Source organism: Argentina silus (assembly GCF_951799395.1).
Source record: "Argentina silus genome assembly, chromosome: 1".
NCBI lineage: Eukaryota > Metazoa > Chordata > Actinopteri > Argentiniformes > Argentinidae > Argentina > Argentina silus.
Window position 1 is genome coordinate 35,661,775 of NC_139655.1, and position 18,029 is coordinate 35,679,803.

At 45.0% G+C, this 18,029-nt stretch overlaps 2 protein-coding genes across 3 annotated transcripts; both read right to left on the reverse strand.

Annotated features, from left to right (window-relative positions):
• Positions 1 to 2,998: 2,998 nt before the first annotated feature.
• On the reverse strand, positions 2,999 to 5,355 carry LOC310810535 (polyadenylate-binding protein 1A-like; the record flags this gene model as incomplete). Its single annotated transcript, XM_083678329.1, has 5 exons — positions 2,999 to 3,207; positions 3,289 to 3,516; positions 3,622 to 3,727; positions 3,914 to 4,384; positions 4,507 to 5,355. The coding sequence occupies 5 exons, from the start codon at positions 5,353 to 5,355 to the stop codon at positions 2,999 to 3,001; spliced, it is 1,863 nt and encodes a 620-aa protein (XP_083534455.1).
• Positions 5,356 to 9,965: 4,610 nt separating this feature from the next.
• On the reverse strand, positions 9,966 to 16,071 carry LOC310802966 (inositol monophosphatase 1-like). 2 transcript variants are annotated; one of them, XM_083667603.1, is made up of 9 exons: positions 13,833 to 16,071; positions 13,517 to 13,615; positions 13,066 to 13,199; positions 12,518 to 12,622; positions 12,205 to 12,250; positions 11,514 to 11,622; positions 11,243 to 11,351; positions 10,682 to 10,833; positions 9,966 to 10,210 (listed from the first exon to the last, which is right to left on the reverse strand). In XM_083667603.1, exons 2-9 carry the CDS (start codon positions 13,574 to 13,576, stop codon positions 10,017 to 10,019), a joined length of 909 nt encoding a protein of 302 aa, XP_083523729.1. In that variant the 5' UTR covers positions 13,577 to 13,615; positions 13,833 to 16,071; the 3' UTR covers positions 9,966 to 10,016. The 2 variants fall into 2 exon arrangements, with proteins under 2 accessions (XP_083523729.1, XP_083523728.1); XM_083667602.1 differs by having other exon boundaries at positions 13,517 to 16,071.
• Between the last annotated feature and the right edge of the window lie 1,958 nt (positions 16,072 to 18,029).

Consider the following 18,029-nt stretch of genomic DNA (forward strand, 5'->3'; position numbering starts at 1 on the left):
ATTACTGTAGTGACTCTCTACATTACATAAAGCTAGCTCGATACAAATGCATATTAGCTAAATTACACCCGAAAACATCCATTAAATACATGTACACTAATACTTATGACTTGTGCAACAATGACATTTCCAACCCGGAAATGACCCAGAAACAGATGCTACCCGAGTAGATTTCCACACTGAGTCGGATTTTCGCTCACACCGTGACCTCAGTAATTCCCTTTCAGAATAAAAGTTAGCAGTGACACAACTTGGTATGGGGTTAATTTGTTCCAAAATTGTTGTAGTAAAAGTGAAGCATGTAATGTTGCGTGTTTCTCCCCTCTTTAGCGACACTGAAAATGTGAACACATACAATATGCTAGGTTTTTTTATAGCAACAAATGTGGGCATATATGTTAACAAACAAAATTACTTTAAAGGCCTGGGCTCGACCATGAAACTTGATTTTTTAAAGCGATTTGTTTGGACCAAAAAAAGTACATTTGGACTTGAGTGGTGAAGTCTGTCTCTATGGTGACATGGGGTGTTGTTGGTCTGCAAGATGAAGTTGAATGTTGGTCCCAACAGTGATGGAGACTGTGGTTGGTGTCCATAGTGACGGTAACTCAGAGATCTTTGATGATGTCGCCCTTGCAGCAGATGTAGTCTCCTGGGTGGAAGTCCTGCGCAGCTTGAATACCAGCTCTACTAGCAGGCCGGCCTCGCAGTCCTGGAATATACGCACCTGCACAGAAAGAGAGAGAGAGAGAGAGAGAGGGAGAGAGGGTGTGAGGACATGCCAGGTGTGTATGTGTGTGTGTGTGTGTGTGTGTGTGTGTGTGTGTGTGTGTGTGTGTGTGTGTGTGTGTGTCTGTATTTGTGTGTGTGTGTGCGTGTGTGCTTGTGCGCGTGTGTGTGTTTGTGTGTGTGCGTTTTTGTGTATGTGTGTGTGTGTGTGTGTGTGGGTGTGGGTGTCGGTGTGGGTGTGGGTGTGGCTGGTTCTGGATTACCGGTGTGATAGTCTCTACATCCTGGACATGGTGGTCAGACTGAGGACAGGACAGACGTCCTACGCTCAGTCATACAGTCGGTTGCAATCTGCATAACTGCTCCTTCCTAGAACCTAAGCCATTGTTAATCCTAATCTCGCCTAGGGTACCAAAATGACTAAGGCCTTGCCTTGCTGACGTGCCTGAACTGCATGTAGTGCTTGATGGCGTCGATGTGGCTCTGAAACTCCGCCCGCGTGGTGTTCATGTTCAATATCATGGCGCCAATGTTGCTCACAATTGAGGCGAAGGTCAGAACGCCAACCAGGAAGTCAAACACCACAAAAAGAACTCCTCGTCTCTCGGAAAGCTGGGAGAGAAGAGATACCCGCAGTCACAGCGGGTATCTGTAGGATTATGGTCAGAACAATTTTGGTCAGAACAACTTGACGATACATGGTCAGAGAACAGTCAGTTAATGGTAGGGTTATGGTGAGACTACATTACATATGGTCAGAGCACGGATAGTTAGAGGTAGGGTTACGGTCAGACTAGGTGTGACTGAGCGTAGGACATCTGACCTGTGCTCGGTCTGACCACCATGTCCAGGAGGTAGAGACTATTACACAGGTAGTCCAGAACCAGCCACACCATGGAACCTCTGGTCTGTAACTCATCAAATCAGGCACTGTAGCACACACACACACAGAGACACATACACACACACACACAGAGACACATACACACACACACACGCGCACGCGCGAGCAGGCACGCACGCACGCACGCACGCACGCATGCACGCACGCACACACACACACACACACACACACACACACACACACACACACACAAAGGGGTTCCCAGACTAGCAAGTGGAGCAGCATGAGTTTGTATGGGTCAATTTAGGTTACCATGGATTATAGTTACTGCTGTTTATCATGGGTTTTGGGTAATGGAGGTATTTCGTCCAAAAGACACATGGCATTTAAGGGTTACTGAGGACACTACATGGTTTTCTTTTGTTCAGAAGGCACATGTCATTAAAGGAGATAAACCATGTCAGTCACTGGTTGGGGGGATGCAGAGAGGCGTGATAAAATAGCTGACCACCAGGAGGCACCAGTTGTACAGCACGGCCGTGGCGATGATCATCAGCCAGTGGTGGTACAGGTTATCAGCAGGAGCCAGGACCTTGATATCTGTCCTCTTCCTGTTAATGTAGAAAACACACACACACATGCGGTGTCTTGGACAGGATCCACCTCCTGGGGAACACACCTGCAAAGTAGCCATAACCTCAGTACTAACCTCAGACCAACTGGTGCATCCTAACGATGTATCTGTCTTAGTAAATCAAACTTTATACATCACATAAACAGTGGAGGCTGGTGGAGGCTAGAGGTGGAAATTGGAGGACAGGCTCATTGTAATCATTCCATTCCATGTCAACATGTGTCTTTCATACCATTCCTCATGTTACTGGTGAACGTCTGAAGAACCAGATTGACGGCACACAGAGAAGGTGGTGGGGTTTAGCCCGAAGGCGTATTTAATTATAACAGGGGAATAGGGGTAGGAGAGAGAAAGATAATCCAATAGAGAGTAGTCCAGGGTCGGTCCAGGGTTCGGCAGGCAGGCAGGTAGTCAGACGAGCAGGGGTCGGGAAGTCAGGCGGGTAGTCAGACAGGCAGGGGTCAGGTAGGCAGGCGGGTAGTCAACACAGGAATGGTAGTCGAGTAGTCCAGGGTCAGTCCAGGGTTCGGCAGGCAGGGGGGTAGTCAGACGAGCAGGGGTTCGGCAAGCAGGGGGGTAGTCAGAAGAGCAGGGGTCGGGCAGACAGGTGGGTAGTCAGACAGGCAGGGGTCAGGTAGGCAGGCGGGTAGTCAACACAGGAATGGGCTAGGTCCGTGGAAGGTAGACGAGGGGGAATCCAAGGAAGACGAGGGTCAGAACAACAATATTTTTTCATGGTGAAGTAGGTTTCAAAGTCCGGATCTCCTTTTTATGTGTTAGCCGCTTGGAACTCAAGCTGGGATGTGGCCAGATTTCTGTGCTGCCTCCTCAGCCCAGTGGGCCTTCAGCACAGCAACCGCTTCATCCACCTTGGAGCGCAGGGACTCTGGAGACTCCAGCATGTGGAGCAGATCAGAGTTGTCCATCTCCAGCAGCATGCCGGTGACCTTGGGAGCGATGCTGGGGTGCATGTTGTGGATAGATGGGAAGAGACGCTCACCTGGAGGGAGGGAGAATTCATATCTGTAACAGTAACAGTAACAGCTAATGAGGATCCATAAAAACAAACAAATAGACTCACCTATCATCTGTTTCTGGTCCTCATGGGGAACGCCAGCCAGTATGGAGGCAGTCAGAGGCTCCTGGTCCTGGACATGGACAGCAGGCTGCTGCATGGGGACCTGTGGCTGGGGAGCCATGTGCTGCTGGGGGTAGTGTACACCAGCTGTGTACTTGTTCTGGGGCACGGTGCGCATCCGTGCTGTAGCTGCATCTGCACTGGCAGGGCGCTGTCTCAAGGCCTGGGTAGCTGAGAGGAAAGATCATCATGATCAAAGGGATATTTATGGTAAATGTTTGGCGAGTGGTGTTGTCAGACCACTATGAGCAGCGTTGCTTCAGAAAATATACTGACCTATGCGCTGAAAGGTCATCATATGGGGCAACTGGGAGGGTGTGGTCTTCATAGCATTGAAGGTCTGAGGCCCGGTAGCGGATGGACACATGGTGTTGGGCATGTTCTGGAAGTGCAGAGGTTTCACACTCTGGGTAGCCAAGCGAGGAGTGGGTCTCAGCTGAGCCAGCTGATTGGTGAAGTATGGGGCAGCACAGTTCTGGGCCTGTGGAATGGCTGCCATGAAGAATCCAGGTGGGGGAGCAACCTGGTAGAGGTTGATGCCTGGGTTGGGCATGGTGTTGGGCATGTTCTGGAAGTGCAGAGGTTTCACACTCTGGGTAGCCAAGTGAGGAGTGGGTCTCAGCTGAGCCAGCTGATTGGTGAAGTATGGAGCAGCACAGTTCTGGGCCTGTGGAATGGCTGCCATGAAGAATCCAGGTGGGGGAGCAACCTGGTAGAGGTTGATGCCTGGGTTGGGAACGGCACGAACGACGCTGGCCATCCTCTGCATGCGCTGGTTGGTTCTGTGAGCCTGGCGCACCTCCTTGCGCTGGGCCAGGGCCACATACAGGGGCTTGGTGGCCACGATGCGGCCGTTCATCTCAGTCACAGCCTTGGTGGCCGCCTCAGGGGAGGAGAAGCACACAAAGCCAAATCCCTTGCTGCGTCCACCCTCCATCATCACCTTTGCACTGGTGATTGTTCCAAAGTGGGAGAACTCTTTGTGCAGCTGCTCATCATCCAAGCGATCATGCAAGTTCTTCACATACAGATTGACACCCTGGTAGAGAGAAACCCTGTTTAGTGAGATGTTTTTCATGCCTCAAATATATCAACAATGTTTACCAAGACTATCAACTTATTTTTCTTTTACAGTATATCATTTTTTTCATATACACACACCTGGTATCTGGTCCTGCGGCCCTGCTTCATCTGCTCAAACTGGCGCTTCAGCACAGTCTGGCGCTCTCCTCTCTTCTGGGCGCGGCCCACGTAGACCCGCCTCCCATTTATCACCCGGCCATTCATCTCATCAATGGCCCTCTTGGCATCCTCATGCCTTTGGAAATTGACAAATCCAAAACCCATGGACTTACCAGTGTCATCAGTCATGACACGGATGCTCAGGGCTGGTCCAAATCTTTCAAACCTCTCCTTAAGACGTTGGTCATCCATATCCTCTCCAAAGTTTTTGATGTACACGTTAGTGAACTCTCGGGCCCTGGATCCAAGTTCAGCCTCTCGTTCTTTGCAAGATTTGAAGTGTCCAACAAACACTTTTCTGTCATTCAATAACGTGCCATTGAGTCTCTTAATAGCTCTCTCAGCACACTCCTGGGTATTATACTGCACAAAGCCATAGCCTTTAGAGCCATTCTCATCAGATACTACCTTGCAGGAAAGGATGTCCCCAAACTCAGAGAACCTGTCGTAGAGTTCCTTGCTGTCAAAAGTCTCCACTAAATTCTTAATGAAGATGTTGCCTACCCCACTATTCCTCAGAGAAGGGTCACGCTGAGACCACATGATGCGCATAGGTCTTCCATTGACATCATCAAAGTTCATGGTGTCCAGGGCACGCTCTGCGTCAGCTTGCTGTTGAAAGTTGACATAGGCATACACAAGAGATCGGCGTGTTATCATGTCCCTGCACACTCTTATAGAGATGATTGGACCACAAGGGCTGAATTTCTCATGCAGCATTCCCTCAGTGGTGTCCCTGTGGAGATCTCCTACATACAAGGAGGCCATCGAGGCCATTCAGACAACAAGAGGTGAAAAAAAAACAGTGAAAAGAACAAATAACATCTATCTATCAAGCTCTTCACAGAGGAATTGCAGGTAAATGAATGGCATGTGTACTGTAGCTGGATTCTAGAAGCCCAGCTGCATGTTCTACATTGTAATGTCATCACATTGTCAATTGTGACATCCTTAATGACTGGATGTGATGTGTGTAATATGTTAGTAGAATTCTAACTTCAGTCATTGTTACCTCACAGACCATAGCCAGGGTCCATTTTGTACTAAGGTCAGCAAACCCCATGTAGGGGTTCATGAGGAATCCTTCATGAGGGGGGGGGAGTTGACCACATTCATCACAAATCATTTTACTGCAAATCATTTTACTGGCTCAAAACAACCAAGGTCATGTCCTCTGTGTGTCTTCAATGGGAGCCACGGTCCTCGGTCCAACAATGGTGGCAGGGCCTTTTTTGAAACAATCATTTCATAGAAAGCTTTGAAAGAAGTTAAAACATTTAAAACAATGTAACTACTTATTGAACTCATGGACATGTGTTTGTTCATTCGCTAAATAACGGTTGAACATAGAACAATTCAGCACATTGTCAAATGTTTGAATCACTTGTTCCTACACTTTGCACATAACTGTGTTTAGACATAGAGCTTCAGATGTAGGATTGACAGACATTCGGATATTGCTTCTAGGTGTTTCCCTTTTTCTTTTCAGTAAAACTCTTTTATGGTTTATGGATACCCAAGTATATCAAAGTTAGCATTTTGGTGGCAAAAATACCCAAACTGTCCCATCTCAATGGTTTGTAATACTGATATAACTACAGTAAACAGATGCTTGGTAAAGAAGTCTGTGTCAGCGCTGCTCCACAATTGATGAGTTGTATCGTCTCCATGATGTAGGCTGAAGGTTTCCATTGTGACAAAGGCTGTTAGTCTCCATCAGGGGTCTCAAACTCACGGCCCGCGTCCCAATTGAAGCCCGCGGGACGATATTTTGTGGCCCCCTACTTGACATCAAAGTTTAGTGTTAGTGCGGCCCGCGCGTTTTTCTCACACGCACCTTTTTGCCGAGTCGTTGCCCTGGGCGTTTTATATATATTTTTTTTTATCACTTATGCCATAAGTGATAAAAAAAAAGTCTTATGGGCTAACATAGCTCATGTTCGTGACAGCTTCCGGTGGTGTTTGTTGACAAGTTAGCCAACGCGAATTAGCAACGTTAGTCACTTGGTTGAAACGTGATTCCGGAGTGACACCAAGTGGAACGAAAATATCTCCTGTCACCCAGTGCAGAGGACTGGTACAGAGGACTTAGGAAGTGGGCGGACTCAACAAGAGTAATCAGTGACCTAATAAAGACAGCAGAGTGTTGCAATAGGAAAGGGAAAAGAATGACATGGATAGCAAATAGCATGAGATGGGCGGCATGAACAAAAGCTAAATGGTGGTTAGAACCTGAATATTATAAAGAAGAAGTTATAGATTATTATTACAAGAGAAATAAAGAAAAGGGAAAAGGACAGATGTGTGCGATCGTAAAAGAAAACGAATTTACCAAGAACAATTTAATCAAAAAGAGCAAGAAATTAAAAGACATAAAACATGAGACAATGCACTTGATGTTAAGAATTAAGACAGGTGGAGTAACATGGACACCAGAGTTAGCTCAATGGTATCCAGAGAGATTTGGTAGAGCAGAAGGATGTGTAGGATGTAAACAAAAAGAAGAAAATCTAGATCACTTTATTTATGAATATGAAAGGTATAAACACCTGAGAGAGAACACGATTGATGAATTTAATAATGATAAGAAAAACGTGCTCAAAAAAGCTATGAACAATGATAACGTTTTCAAATCCCTCTCAGAATATATAGAAAGAGCATACTACATAAGATCCCAAATACTCAGGTATTGGGATAAAAACATGTAAATATATCACAATGGAAAGCCCGCCTTAAGGGTGCCCAAAGCGCTGCAAAAGTGTATGGTAGGCAGAAGCCAAAGCATTGATAGTAGTTTTTTTTTTATTAACTTGATGCGGCCCAGCCTCACCCAGACTCTACCTCCAGCGGCCCCCAGGTAAATTGAGTTTGAGACCCCTGCTCTAGACTAAGTAAATTAATTTAATCTTGTTTAACTTAAGTGTGTTGCTGTTAGTTATTGTTGTTGTCGTGGCTATCCTGCCTGAAGCCTAAGGAGCTAGTTTCTGTTGAGAAAAATCAGCTTGAAGCCAAATGCTGTCAATCTCCAATGGGAGGGGCTGAAACTTCTCTGCAACCTACGTAAGTCCCTACTCAGCTCTGACTAGAACAAAGTACATTTGGACTTGAGTGGTGAAGTCTCTCTGGTCGTTAAGTGATTGTTAGGTGGGGGGGGGGGGGGGGGGGGGGGGGGGGGCTGCAACCAACAATACAGAATCTGTACTTCTATCCTGACTGTCAAAGGGCGACAGCCTCGAAGACGAAGGAGTCAGTCTGTGGAGTCCATCGAGGAAGGCCAGACTACTAAGTATTTTTATTTTATTTGAATCTTTTTTCACTACTCAGAGTGTATTTACCTACATCTTGTATTTCCCATAAACCCTCTATCTCTATACTTGCAAATATCACAATGTGCTTTCTCCCTATTCCTGTTATTTCATCCCTCAGGAGGACACATATGCTACACCCCCCCTAGCAACCCATCTAAGCTAGTCTACCCACTATGCTCAACTGACCACAACCTCACTGTCACGGGAGGACTTTGGAACTGCCTGTCAGTGGTCTGGAATGCAGAGGCTATCTCAGCTTACCTGCTTCATGTCCCTCCACTTCCTGGCCCTCATAGAGACATGGATTACATCGGAAAACACAGCTACACCGGCATCCCTCTCTGATGCCTACTCCTTTCCTCATTCCCCTAGACTCCAAGGGGGTGGCACAGAGCTCCTCATCTCACTTAAGTGGTCACATAATATCCTTCCTCTGTCACACCTGTCCATATCCACCTTCCAATTCCATGCTGTTTCTGTCACCTCCCCTGTCAAATTTCACATTGTTGTTATCTATTGTCCCCCAGGTCAGCTTGGCAACTTCTTAGAAGAGATGGATGTCCTTCTCACCTTCTCAGCTTCTTCCCTGAGGACAGCACACCACTCACTCTACTGAGTGACTTCAACATCCAGTCAGAGAAGCTTCATTCATCTGGAGTACTTGACATTCTCTTCTCCTGCGACCTTACCTTTTCGTTCCTTACCACCATAATCAATTCCTCTCTATCCACAGGATCTGTCCCAGCTGCCTTTAAGACAGGCCGCCTTTGAGTCAAGCCTCTTCTCAAGAAACCAACTCTTGACCCGTCTGCTGTCCATAAGACTGGTATCCCTTCTCTTCTTCTTATCTAAAACCCTTGAATGTGCTGTCTCTAACCAACTGTCTCACTATCTCTTTCAGAACAACCTCCTTGACCCTCACCATCTGGCTTTAAGCCTGGGCACTTGTGTCTCTGCATGTCTTGCAGACATTTCTGCTTGGATGTCTGCCCACCACCTCAAACTCAACCTTAACAAGACTGAGCTGCTCTTCCTCCCTGGGAAAGCCTGCCCTCTCCAAGACTTCTCCATCACAGTAGAGAACTCTACTGTGACCTCCACCCAGACAGTCAAGAATCTTGGGGTGATCCTTGACAACCACTTATCTTGTGCGGCGAACATCACAGCGACAGCACACTCCTGTAGATTCTTCCTCTACAACATCAGAAGGATACGTCCATTCCTCACGAGAGAAGCAGCACAATTCTTGGTCCAGACACTTGTGATCCTCTCACCTTTACCCCGCCTCGTCTGGCGCTGCTACTCGTCTGGTGTTCATGTGGAAGGCAAATCATTTTGTATAACTATAATTGCATTTATTAACCATTTTGTATAACTATAATTGCATTGATTAATCGTTTTGCATAACTATAGTTGCATGTATTAATCCTTTTGCATAACTATAGTCGCATGTATTAATCATTTTGTATAACTATAGCTGCATTTATGAGAATGTCTCTGAGAGACATTCATGTGTGGTTTTGGGTGCTGGGGGGAGAGATAACGGGGACGGGTACCTCCAGTTAAGTCATGGATGGTCTACACATTGCGGCATAAAGGGCTTTTCCTGATTCAGGTATAGGTGATGTCAAGAATACATTCCTATGATTGGTCATTAAAGTGCCTCCCATTATGAAGACACTTGCTATCCGTGCAGTTGGTGAGGAGCAACTTTTGGGCTGCACAGCGCCTCATTCTAAAAACTGCCTGAGCATCGATCTCGCGACTCTTGTAAATGTCAAACAGTCATGGCCCCCATCTCAGTAAGTTACACCACGTCAGTATATTCCCCAATATGGTGTGTTGTAGCTCACATTCAACAATTAAAGTGATTTGTACATGCGGTTTCAAATGAGATATAAAACCAACATTGTGGAAATATTCTTTTAACATGATTTAGGCATAAGAAAATGTGCATGTAATGATCTCATTATGCAGAAGAAAGCCACTTGATAAAGTAGCAGTCAAATATGGGCTTAAAACACAAAAGCACAGCCTCGCAGTTCCGAAAAGTAAGACACATACAGTAAATAAATCAACTACATTTTTATTTCATAAAGTTTCATCTCTCCAAGAAATGATTTATTTGCCTACACTAAGTGTTTTATTTTCCATTGTGCTTGTATGTCCACTGCTGGCTGCCCCACAGGTACACTTGGTTGTATCCTCGTCGTCACGGGTACAAGGGAAGGCCTGGACCACCTTTGCAATCTGATTGGCTACAGCTGAGCTGCTCGCGGCAATAACTTTCCTGGACATCATATCAAACTCAGTGCCTGATAAGAAAAAGACAACACCCTCAATGTATGGTTTTAAACTATTAAAGCAATGTGAAGTGCTTATGTTTGTCATTCGCAATTTAGGATTTCATGCACAATATGCCTCTGGCACCCATTCAGCACTACTGTAACATCTGCTCAACAAAACAACATGCTGTGATCCCATACCGTTTACAATTATACACAACTTAGAGCTTACGGGCTCAATCTTCCTTCCACTAAATAGCACTCGCAGTTTATGTGGATTCAAGTTACATTCAGAGATGTGTGGACCTGACAGCAGACCTGGGTTGAAAGTATTTTAAATAATTCACATGCAGCTTGCTTTGCGTATCGGGTGGGGCGGATTTGCACTGCAGAAATGATTGTCTTGGTTCCGTTGCGCCTGTAAAGCTACATCAAGCGCACCTCAAGTATTTGAGTAATTAAAATACTTTTCAACCCAGGCGTGCTTTACAGACAACATACCGTCGGTGTCAATGACAACTCCCCCGGATTCGCGGACAATGAGGGCAGAGGCAGCGATGTCCCAGCAGTGCATACCGATGTGGTAGTAGGCATCAGCACCACCTGTTGCCACTAGACACATGTCCACCGCAGCGGTGCCCACCGCACGGACACTGACCAACAGAGGGACAAAGTTCAGGGGGGTTCCTGTTCATATGTGAGTTTAATGCAATGAGTAAGGCCAGTGGTTTTTCCTGACCATGTAATCTGGCCAGGAAAAACTAAAGGCCCTTGCAATGAGGAAGATTAAGGAAGAAGGCAAAGGGCTCTAGTGCAGATATGGTGCTGCATGAGTTGAGTGCAAGTCATGATTTGAGGCGCTTGCACTTAATCCGCCAATTGCACTTATTGTATCAGTGCATTGGAGAACACTTAAGATTTGCAGATACATTTGAGAAAATAGTGCATGTCAGTTTAGAAAAAAGACCTCAGGGCAAAGGAAGCTGGTAAAAGATTGCTCATATGTATTGGAATCGGACCAGTTATTCTTCATTCTGATGGTACCAGTGGTGATCTCCTTACCCGTGAATGGGGAGCTTCAGAAGCCTGAAGATGTTTGAGGTCATGGTGGAGAGAGCCAGGTCATCGCGTTCAGCTCCTATCTCTGTTACCACCAGGGACTTGGTAATGTCTGTTTGGAAAAGGTTGAATAGAGTTAGAGTTCTCAGACATTCCAATTGTTAGCAATGTTACGAGAATTGTGGACTGGCCATATTGGGTGAACCCTTCATGATGATGTTTGATTCACTTGACGGACAGAAGATTGATGAAGCACAAAGTGAGATTGTCTTACCCTCCTGACCAGAGGCATAGAGCGGTACACCGTTGAGGAAAGCCCCTTTGCCCTTCTGGGCGCAGAAGAGTTTGTCTTCTACGCAGCTGTAGACAATCCCAAATTCAGTCTGGAGATGAAATGTGAAAGGTCCGGTGAGTGTATATATAATAATAATAACAATTATTATTATTTATTTATTTTAAAGGGATAGTTCACCAAAATTACAAAATCACATATTTGGTTCCCCTGAAAGGAGTCTATGGACAAGGACAAACTCCACACTTCTGTTCTGTTAATCTGGGCACTGTAACTAACAGCTAATTGTTAGCATTAACCAAACCCCAGTGCAAGTTAATGGACCCTAAGTTAGCAAATGTCATGCCCAAATCATCTCAAATTCAATGAAGAGACTCAACTACTTGATTTAAATGACTTTGAGATGAATTGAGCATAACATTTCAAAAATGCTAACTTAGGGTCCATTGAGTATTGAGTTTTGGTTAAAAATGCAAATAATTAGCTGTTAGTTACAGTGCTCAGATAAACAGAACCAAAGTGTGGATTTCAGTCTGTCCTAGTCCCTATACTCCTTTCAGGGTAAGGAACCAAATATGTGATTTTGTAATTTGGGTGAACTATCCCTTTACTGTAAGTATGCCCTGGGATAGTTTGTTGTTTCTTCAATCAAAAGTCATATCCTCTTAATTACCTCCTTGTTGACTGCAAAGGCAATGGAAATGGCTACAAAGGGGAACCTGTGGGAACAGGCAAACTTTACCTCATAACAATAAAGCATAAGTATAACATATAACAAATACATATCTCATTACATTACAAGACCTGGGCCAAACATACAGTATGTCAAATAGTTTCAAATGCTTCAGCTGCACTTTATTTAGTTTGCCAAAATCAAGCACACCTAAAAGAGTGTTTTGACAAATGACCCAGGTACCTAAAACACATCACCCAATCAGCCAAAAGATGGACAGAATTATGTAATATGTACCCAATGAGTCCTTTACCTGTGCACAAAGTTGACAGTCCCATCAATAGGGTCAATAATCCACGTGGGGCTGTCTGTTAACACCAGGCGCTCCCCTGCAGCCACTGACTCCTCCCCGATGAACCTGAGCAGTCAGAAGAATGGTCAAAGAAGAAAAAGGGCAATTTTTGCTCAAGTTGCACTTTAAACATGTCATATGGTCACATCCCTTTCCTCTCCCTGATCTGCTTCCTGACACAGTTTGAACTTGTTGACCTGAATAGGAGCCACACAGTTCCACATTGGGTTGTTCAGAGACTGTTGTGATATTGTACCAGTCTATGTACAAATCTGTATTCAAATTCAAGGGGGCCACTGGGCTCATTGCATCTGATATGACAATCTACACTACAGACTTTGGGTTTGAGACATTTTGGTGATAACTGCCTCCCAAAATGTCACCTTTGGAGGCATGATGACATCAATATTGAAATTTTGGCAGACAGTAGGTGGTAGCATTACCCTTTTGAGATATCAGACAGTCACAATATATATGAGACAGCAATATTGAAGAATAGAATAATTTACTTGTGTGTAGGATATTTCTCTCTGATGGCTGAGATGAGCATCTTCTCTACCCTCAGGTCTGTCTCTGTCACCAGGTCAGCTGGAGAACTCTTCAACATCACTTCCTTCTTGGACTTAAAGGCATCCAAGACCACCTGAAATACATTGACTTGATCTTTATAGTGCATAATCCTTCAAACCACAAATAATGGCACAAATAAATCTACTGTTTTGGTGTGTATTGGTGTGAAATACCAGATGGTTATTCATTGCATTCAACTTCAGTATTTGAAGTAATTCAAATGTATCCATTATCCATTATTTTTCTTGAGTGGTTTTGAAATATTCAAAAGTGAACTTAAAATTACGTAATTGTACCATAGCCCATGATGTAACAATTGAACTTCATCAACTCTGCTTAACATAATACTGCATTTGAATTTCTGAAAGGTAAAAATAAAAGGTAACTTGCAGCGCTAGCTTGTCTGGCGATTGTGATCCCAAAATTCATGCATTCTGTCCATTCAGCCATGATGATGATGTTAGAGGTTGGAGATTTCACCTTAATCAACTTAAAAACAGTCACAGTTCAAATTAAAATATTAAAAAACAGCTTTATTTTTACACCAATGTTTAATTGTATCAATGTACACTAGACAAAAGTCAATTCAATGTACCGACATAATGTGTATTAGGCTGTGACGACATGATATTAAAAGTAAATATAAAAAATGTCCTCCATTAAATTAATACAGTGTTAAGCATGTAAATAAAAATACCTACTTTACCTCACAATGAAGATTTCCCGACGAGACTGGAGTGTAAATTACAATAAATATACATCCCACATTTATACAAAATGTTTCCACAAAAGTACATGCCCTTCTCAAATTGTGGACCAATGAAAGAGTCCGATTATCATAATGAGTCACCTTTACTGTTCGATTATATCAGATACAACACCCTGGTGTCCTGGTCATGGGAATCAAAATAAAATATACGATAGCCAGTCCACTTATCGCATTTGCCAGGAAAATAGACTGTTTTTTACAGAAACAAGATAAGAGAACAAGATGAACACAGGGACACTACGTATCTTAAAACAACATTTCTAATTGATTTGATATAGTTCAGCAATATTTTGTTTAAATTAGGTCAAGATGAACGTCTCTGACGTGCCACTATACTTTCTTTTCATGGATTTATCACGCGGATAGGTATCAGAAAAATGCAGTCCTTTTCTTCAAAAAAAGTTTGCGCGCGTGCGAGAGTGAAATTGTGTGAGTGTGAGCTCTCGTGGTTGTAATGATCACGAGATCCTAATGTCATTATTGATTTACTGCGGTAAAAAATGTGAGACAGACGGCGTTTCACGTGGTTACACAATTATATTATGCTGCTGTTCTATATCTGGAACAAATTGATTATTGATGTTCAGCAACATTCTTTCTTTCATTCCTGTGTAATTTGAATTATTTTTTTGAGAGTGAGTGTGACCTAATCATACTTACATAGGACATTTTGATTGCTAGACATCAGGCGTCCGCTGTGCACAGACCTTATGTCATGTACCTTAACACTTGATCTAGTGTACATTGATAAGAGATTGAGAGTACACACACACACACACACACACACACACGCACACACAGGGTCACCATGCATGACAAATCCTGGAGGAAAAAGATAGGGGCTCAAATCAGTGTTTTCTGAGGTCATTCTTTCATTCAGGATGACCCTGAACACCATACAGAGAGAACAAAACACCAGCAAAGACAACATAACAGATCTTACCCCTCTTTTCATAGTTCTTAAATCATTGCCGTTCCCAGTCATATATGTTTGTAACCATGTTATTAACAATCAAACTAACAACAGCTCTGCGGATTATATTTATTCAAACTTCTGACTATTTATTTTGTTTTATCTCCAGTAAGGAACAACGTATGATTATTACTTTCTTATCATATGTTATAACAAGATGACTTTTGTCTGGGGTAGTAGGCCTACAAGTAGAACCGTTAAACTGTAACATTGTCTGGGCATAGTTCATACAAGAGCAATCTCATCTTCTCATTCTCCAGAAGCATTTTGTAAGGACGGCAACATTTTCTGACCCCCTAACTGACTCAAACCCCTTGTTTCATAGTCTTGAGTTGCTTAACATCTATGATGTCAATACATTACAGATCTGCTTATATTTGTGTTAAACTTGAAACAGAATCTCCTACCAAGATGAAACTGATCAAATCCAATTGAAAATCCCATAGACCTTGAAACTCGGACGTTGAAATACACTTTAACCCACGTGACCATAATTTCCCCACAGTCACATTGTTTAGAAATAATGGAATAAAACAACATCTTAAATTGGGTTCTGATGGGGTAAGACAGTTGAACTACTGTATACTCAGGAGGCATTTATCATTTGCATTTTACATTTACATTTATGGCATTTAGCAGATGCTATCCAAAGCAACTTACAACAAATACATTTGTCTAAGTAAGTGAATCATCTATTCATCTATCAGTGCCGGCGTTTTGTTTTGTTTTTTGTGTTTTTTGTTTTATCTACAGTGCACACATGCCATGCACTGCTGACATACAACAGACAGGCATTGCTGGACATCGACAACTCACACAGTCTTCCTGTTTTTACTGGTTTTATACCACTGGAGCTACAACTCATTGTACGTTCCCGCAGCCATCACCACCACCCCCGGGAAGGCCCCGGAGCACCGAGCTGGAGTGCGCTAGCTGACCCCAGGAGAGCGCTTCGGAGACGGCGATGCAAGCGGGGCAAGAGAGGAGGCCTCCATACTAGGCTAAAAGCTCGCGCTAGCCGACCACCGCTACCCAGCCTCTTGCTAGCTAACGTGCGGTCTCTGGAAAACAAGCTGGACGAACTAAGAGCCAGGACTACAACACAGCGGGAAATAAGAGAGTGCAGTGCTCTAATTTTCACCGAGACCTGGCTTTCAGACAAAGTCCCAGAATGCGCCGTTCAGCTACAGACTCACTGCGTACACCGAGGAGACAGGACTGCAGCCTCCGGTAAGACCATAGGGGGAGCTGTGTGTGTGTTTATCAACAACTCGTGGTGTGGCGACATACGGACCGTTCACAAGCACTGTTCGCCAGATGTGGAGTTTTTGCTGCTGAAATGCCGTCCCTATTACCTACCGAGGGAATTTACTGCTGTGTTTTTGGCCGCTGTTTACATCCCCCCGGGAGCTAACTCCACGAAGCTATCAGCGCGTTAGAAACTGCTCATCCTGATGCTGTTTTTATCGCCGCCGGCGACTTTAACCAGTGCAATTTACGGACTGTATTTCCCAAATACTACCAACATGTGGATATTCCCACCCGTGAGAAGAATACACTGGATCATGTTTACAGCAGTATACGCAGTGCATACAAGGCTGCACCCCGCCCCCACTTTGGACACTCGGACCACATCTCGTTGTTCCTGTATCCAGCCTACAGACAAAGACTGAAACAGATAAACCCTGTCACTAAACAAATCAAACTCTGGACCCCAGAGACTGAGAGCACCCTGCAGGACTGTTTTGCTCAGACAGACTGGGATGTGTTTAAAGCTGCAGCCACGCTGGAGGACTCTTCTGTCAGCATACAGGACTATGCTGAGTATGTGACTGGGTACATTAGCACTTGTGTTGACAACATCGTGCCCACCATACAAGTCAAGAAGTTTCCCAACCAGAAGCCCTGGATAAACAGTCAGGTACGCCACATGCTGCGTGCTCGCTCTCTTGCATTCAGATCAGGCAATGAGACGGAGTACAAAGCTGCGAAGTATGGACTGAAAAAAGCCATTACAGCGGCCAAGAGGCAGTACAGAGAGAAGCTAGACGGCTTCTACTCCACTGCTGACTCCGGGCGGATGTGGCAAGGCCTGCAGCACATCACAGACTACAGGACCACCACCAACACCATCAGCTCCACAGACAGCCTGCCGGACGACCTAAACATCTTCTACACCCGCTTTGAGACCTCCAGCCACAGCACAGAGAGGATCACACACACACCGGGACCACCCGACCCCCCTCCCCTCCACTAACCATCTCATCAGGCCAGGTAAACAAAGCCCTGAGGAAGATCAACCCCCGCAAGGCAGCAGGACCAGACAACATCCCTGGGCGGGCTCTCAGAGCATGTGCCAACGAGCTGGCTGATGTTCTCACCTCCATCTTCAACCTTTCCCTCAGTCACAGCACTGTTCCCTCCTGCTTCAAGACCACAACCATCGTCCCCCTTCCCAAGAAGAGCCAACCTGCCTGCCTGAATGCAGTAGCACTCACTCCAATCATTATGAAGTGTTTTGAGAGAGTGGTACTGGCACACATTAAGAGCAGCATGCCGGACACCCTAGACCCCCTGCAGTATGCCTACCGGCCCAACAGGTCCACCTCAGACGCCATCGCTGCTGTCCTCCACTATTCCCTCTCCCACCTGGAAAACAAAGACTCCTACATCAGGACGCTCTTTGTAGACTACAGCTCCGCTTTTAATACAGTCATCCCCCACAGACTCATCCACAAAATGTCCACACTTGGCCTGCACCCCACCCTCTGTGACTGGCTCCTAGACTTTTTGACTGGCAGGCCCCAGTCTGTCAGGATTGGCAATAGGACTTCAGCCAGCATTATTACAAATGTTGGCACCCCACAGGGATGCGTCCTCAGCCCCATCCTCTACACCCTGTTCACCCACGACTGTGTTGCCTCCCACAAGGACAACGCCATCCTAAAGTTTGCAGACGACACCGCAGTGATAGGATGCATCACGGGCGGGGACGAAGCGGCTTACAGGAGGGAGATGGCCAGTCTGGTAACATGGTGCGAGGACAACAACCTCACCCTCAATACGGACAAGACAAAGGAGATGATAGTGGACATGAGGAAGAAGAGGGGACCTCATCGGCCACTGTACATCCGGGATCTTGAAGTAGAGAGGGTGAGCAG

Coding starts and splice junctions, on each gene's coding strand:
- LOC310802966 (XM_083667603.1), bottom strand. CDS start 13,576: ATGGCTGAATGGACAGAATGCATGAATTTTGGGATCACAATCGCCAGA. Junction 12,623..13,065: donor GAGAAATATCCTACACACAA/GTAAATTATTCT, acceptor CTGACTGCTCAG/GTTCATCGGGGAGGAGTCAG. Junction 11,623..12,204: donor CCTTTGCAGTCAACAAGGAG/GTAATTAAGAGG, acceptor TTTCATCTCCAG/ACTGAATTTGGGATTGTCTA.